The sequence below is a fragment of the Centruroides vittatus genome, unplaced genomic scaffold, assembly GCF_030686945.1.
Source record: "Centruroides vittatus isolate TY-2023 unplaced genomic scaffold, ASM3068694v2 contig_202, whole genome shotgun sequence".
Lineage (NCBI taxonomy): Eukaryota > Metazoa > Arthropoda > Arachnida > Scorpiones > Buthidae > Centruroides > Centruroides vittatus.
Genome location: NW_027121249.1, coordinates 831,245 through 836,772, shown reverse-complemented (window position 1 = coordinate 836,772; position 5,528 = coordinate 831,245). Strand labels below are relative to the sequence as shown.

The following is a 5,528-nucleotide window of genomic DNA, read 5'->3' as shown; positions in this document are numbered from 1 at the left end:
TAAATACAACATCATGTTCTAAAAGTGAAAAAGACACCTCTACTTTAATAGACGACAAAATTAATTATCCGAAAGAAGTAACTGAAGATAAAGACACGGAAACAACTACGGATCTAGTAGATTTTCAGATTTCATTGAACAAAATAACCGAAATTACATTAGCAAATATTTTAAAAAGATACAATAAAGTGCCGGCAGATTTTCAGATCATAAGAGAAATTTATGAAAGAATAAAAGACGTGCTAAATTCTCGATTACAAGAAGATTCGAACTCGAAAACGTTTGAAGATTTTCATAATTTAATGGCAGATGCTGAAATAATGGAATCGGTACAGCGCGTTGCAGATGATATCCTGAGAGACCGTCTGATTCAGAATGGAGAAACCATTAATCATGTTGAAATGGTTGAAAAGGTAAATGAAGCTTTGTGTGAGAAACAAATTATGCATGAGAGATCAATAACAGTAACACCTGAGCTTGAAAAAGAAACGGCAAAGATTAAATACCAAACATACCTTATTCCTCAAGAGGAATTGGATGTTAGAGTTTCAACATGTGAACGCTCCAAAACTGTTGCAAATAAACAACTAAGTTTTCCAAAATTTACATCCGAAGAAAGAAACGATTCTCCATGCGAAAATAATCAATTTTCAACTGTTGGAAACAGAAGTGAATCTAGAATTCCAGAAGTAAATCTAATTGAATCTGAAAGCGAAGAGAAAGCATTCTGTAATGAAACATTAAGTCCCGCTCGTTATTCTTTAATGGAAAATGGTGAAATCTTTGCATCAGGTGCAAATATAAATCTCTATCTGCAACCACCGAGATCAAATAAAGAAAAGAGCTTTATACCGCTCGTACTAAAACCAACTTTTGAAAATGACAATGAAGTTACGTCTGCCGAAAACGTAATTTCAGATCCTACCCTCGGTGTTCTACACGAAGAAAGATTTGTTTCAAAAGCAAATATTACTCTATCACTTGAACAAATAGCAATGCCAGGTAGTGCGTTGTTATATCTTCAAAATTAAACATTTATTTTTTTAATAAAAAATTATAACATTAATAATTTTATTTTATTTATATTTAGAAAGTAAGGTTGAAGAATTAAAAGATTACAATAAAATAAAGCATAATTATTCACAAAGGGAAGAATATCATTTGCCTGAACACGTGACTAAATATTCTTCGGAAATAATGCATGTTCCCAAAAAATCCAAACCAATCAATTCACAGCTGGATAGAAATACCGAATATTTCACAAATGGTTCATTAGGTAGCAATGCGCATTCCGTATCAGATGAAGGTGAACTGTATTCAACATCATGCCACCATAAAACTTTAACGTCACAAGACAAAACGAACTTTAATATTAAAACAGTCACTAAATTCGAGATTGATAATGAAAAACGTTCATTAAATTCACCTTATAATAAAAAATATATATCTGTAGCAAATATAAGTTTGAGGCCAACATCAGCAGAAGACTCAGGTACGCTGATTTTTATAAAAATCATTTTATATTTATACACTCTGTATGTTTCAGGTTTTTTTTAAATCTTCTTGCCTTTCTTGAATTATCTCCGTCAAAAGTTGTAATGAGCTCACACTTAGGAGTAATTAACAGAGGAAAGAATAAGACTGAACATATGTGGGACAAAAAGCTTCCCAGTTTCTTTTGATTTTCCGGGATTATAAAATGGGTTTTATATTTGGGATTTGATATCGGATCTCCCAGAGCAATAACTTCACGGTTTCAGCCGTGTCATCCATATGTTTCGATCACTTAATAATTGTATTTTTATTTTTTTACGTAAATAGATAAGAAAGATGAAGAAATGGTAAACAAAAATGAAGACGACTGTCGTAATTACTATGGTAGATCAACGAAATTATCAGAATTTCAAATTGCGGACACAAAGCAAAGATCCAATACCAAAACTAAATCCAATCCTTCGCAAATAAATAAAAGTACTGTAGTTTTGGTAAACGATTTGTCTGAAAAACAGTTTTATTTTATACGAAATAGGCAGGAAGAATCTTTAATAACTACCGAAAAGTCTGCAAAAAACATGAATGACACAGATTACACGATTCATACTAATGAAAGTTACAAAACTGAACTGAAAATATCTGTTTCGCCAATAAACCAAGTGAGAAAAGATGTTTCTGATAACAAAAACGAGTTAGATAAGAAAGAAAATGAAAATATCGAAGGAGCCAATAATGAACCAATTTCTCTTCAATTTCCTTATTGCAAATCAGAATTATCAAATGTAAGGAAATCGGATTCTAGTGAGAAAGCCCGTGTTGATATTAAGAAAGAATCATCCGTATCATCAACATTAAAAGAGAAAAAAGAAATTTTCCTTACATCAGACGATACAAAGTTATCGTCGAATTTGCATTTTACTCCACAAAATGTTAAATTACGACAAAATGTAGTTTGCGCCAAACTCAAGTTTCCTCTAGAGAAAACTCAGAAGAAAGAAAGGAAATTTGATGGTAAAGACTTAATACAACTCTCAACATCATTTCATCAAAGTGATCAAAGCAGATATGAATTTAAAGAACGTCTTTGTCCATCAAATGAAGAAAATAAAAATACAAAGGATTTTGGGAAAATTAAAAATAGATCGCATTACTCGAGTAATCCACTAAAGAAATTTTCTGGAAAAATAATTACAGGTGCTGATATGAATAGAAACATCAGACTACAACAGAAAGCAGTCAACAAAGATTGGAGATTGCACTGTGAAACGGATATAAAGGAACGTGCTTCACACGATTCGAGAAACAGAACACTGTGCACTAATACGATAGCCCAAACACACAACACTAATAAAGTAACATCATCACACCGAAATTATCAAAGAATTAAAACCACCCAAACACTAACACAAAGTAATATCAACAAAAATAATGCTTTGTTACCGTGCTTTAAAGAAACTCCATGTAATTCAATTTGTTCTTCTACTATTACTAAAGAAGCCTCATCACCGTCGAAAAATGTAAATTTTACAGTTCTTGCAGCATCTGCAGCATTAAATTTAATAGTAAATGTAATAGTCGAAAATATAGACTACAAACAGGCAATATTGGACTGGCAATCAGCAATTTCACGTGATTATGTACGTCGCGAAAATGTCATTTATGCTACTAGTTGTTATCCAGAAAATCTTTCGGTTACTGTCTCAGCAACAGAAACTTTAAACTCTAGCATAACAATGCAGAATGAGCAATGTTACCGATCATGTAATTTTCAACCTTTCGAAACAGTAGTGGAAGTATATCCTTCAACACGTTTAACAGAAGAAGGCAATTTTAATAAAATTAAAACCACTTTAAATGCTGTAACAGTAAGCCCAAAAGAAGTTTATCAATGTATAAGAGCTACAGTGGCAGAAGAATGGAAAAGTAATGCCATTCTTCAACCTGAAATATACGGCCTGTGCCAAGAAAGAATTAACAATGCAACACGTCAGTCAAGTTTGTATATATCTAAATTGAATAATTTACGAGGTATTTCGAAAAATGATTTAATGGTTGCGACAGAAGATTTACCACATGATAAAAGAAATTTCCAAAGTTTTGACATTGAAGATCGTTATGAGAAAAATAAGATAAAAATTCTACAAAAGTCTTCCCGTGTACCAAATAGTAAAACCCGTTCTCACATTAACAACAAAGATATAATTTTTAATAAAATGAGCAAACGTAAGAAAGAACGGAAAATCAACTCTGTAGGAACGTACGAAACAAAATTTATCGTTTCGCCAAAATTGTGTGATTTTGAAGTTTCAGCTGGAAAGAAAAATCTAAAAGTGGTGGATACTCTTGAAGTAGTTCCAATGGAGCGTAACAGAGAAGAGAATGATTTAGAAAAACGTAATTCAAAATGGCTACCATACATGGCAAGAAAGGACAATAATTGGTGCAACGTGGCGATTCAAACAGATGAAACTGTTCCAGAAATTAAATATTCCAGCAATGTCAAACAGCAAATTAACGAAAGAAAAAAATTTCAAAACATGCCAAGAAAAATGGAAGACGACTTTGATTTTGAATTAAATAAAAGAAAAATTAAACCGAAGCATCAAAATCACAAGAATAATCAAATTAAAATAAAGAAGTTAAAATCGTCAAAGAAACACGACAATTTTGAGAATTCTAAAAATTTTTTGTATCCAATTCTGAATATTGGAATGAAATTTTTGGAAAATTTAGAAAATTCTGATAAATAGATTTTATGATAAAAATAAATTGAAAAATTAACTTTCAGAAACTATTTTATGAAACGTACTTTTTGGTTCATTTGTTGTATTCGTGTTATCAGTCGACGAAATCCTGGTATCGTGAAATCGAGTATAATCACTGTATAATCTTTTCCCTCCGATACTTCGTTGAAAACTTTCTTAGCAATTACTTTTCCAGAATAAGAGGTAATATATTCTGTACTCTTCTTTGCTCATTTTACAATTTCTGGTGCCTGATAAGATAAAGAATTTTGGTTTTTGGTTCTTCATAACTACTATTTGTGTGTATAGATTTACAGGAAACTCTCGGTATTTGCCAGATTTATTGAAAAATTACGCGAATACAAAATAGGAAGGCTTACGAGAAAATCGAGTTAGGTTCATTCGAATCTAGCCAATGTGCCTGAGCTACAGCGTGATGCTGTATCTGGATTATTTACGTTTTTGTATATGATTCAATGAGCAAATAATAACAACTCAGGTTTATTTTATTAATTTGTTTAATTATGTTAAAATCATTAGTCTTATATATTAAGACAATTATCGAAAAGTTACAAGAGTTTGAAAAACTAAGCTAATGTTTATTAACACTTTGGTACTTAAATCTGGTACTGTAACTGTGTACTAAATTTCAACTTTCAACTGCTAACCGTTTTAGCGAATATTAAGATTATTACGTTATAGTCAACCTTACTCGTTTTCACAGAATGCAAGAATTGGGTCCTCCCTGTTTCCAGACTAATTACAGAATTTTTAGATAGATCTAAAAATATGTTCGATTTCCCGCAAAAAAGAAAAAAACTGCATCTGCGTCTTGCACGTCGCTTTCTCTTAACACTTCCATTGTTACGTAACACTTCCATCGTTGATGGAAGTGTTAAGACTTAATCCTGTCCCTCTCCTCCGTGGGGAGGAATTTCGAAAAATCCCTTCTTAGTGTGCGTTCTCGTGACGTTCCCGAACTGTCTACCAAATTTCAACTTTCAACTCCTAACCGTTTGGGCTCTGCGCTAATTATTAATATTATTATTATTATTATCAACTCGTCTCGATTATATATATAGATGCCGGAATTGTTTTATGATTCGGTTAACAATAACTTCCTTCTAGGTTAGAAGTCGGTCAAACCACGCAACTACACGAAGGTATTGTCAAAAATAAATGCAATCGTCCATATGAAATCAATTGAGATTCGTGCAGACATTAGGGAACGAAGACCGCTTACCCGCTGGTGGGCCGATGCGGTCTTCATATCCATGACATCCTTTATCT

At 32.2% G+C, this 5,528-nt stretch overlaps 1 protein-coding gene across 1 annotated transcript; it reads left to right on the top strand.

The window, feature by feature from the left end:
* The first annotated feature begins 764 nt into the window (after positions 1 to 764).
* LOC136970569 (homeobox-like protein HDP1) lies at positions 765 to 4,244 on the top strand. The gene is made up of 3 exons (XM_067265017.1): positions 765 to 1,002; positions 1,091 to 1,492; positions 1,822 to 4,244. Exons 1-3 carry the CDS (start codon positions 765 to 767, stop codon positions 4,242 to 4,244), a joined length of 3,063 nt encoding a protein of 1,020 aa, XP_067121118.1.
* Positions 4,245 to 5,528: the final 1,284 nt, after the last annotated feature.

Excerpts from the sequence above, each read along its gene's own strand:
- LOC136970569 (XM_067265017.1), top strand. The coding sequence starts at position 765 with ATGGAAAATGGTGAAATCTTTGCATCAGGTGCAAATATAAATCTCTAT. Across the intron at positions 1,003-1,090 it reads TGAACAAATAGCAATGCCAG|AAAGTAAGGTTGAAGAATTA; the intron begins GTAGTGCGTTGT and ends ATTTATATTTAG. Across the intron at positions 1,493-1,821 it reads AACATCAGCAGAAGACTCAG|ATAAGAAAGATGAAGAAATG; the intron begins GTACGCTGATTT and ends TTACGTAAATAG.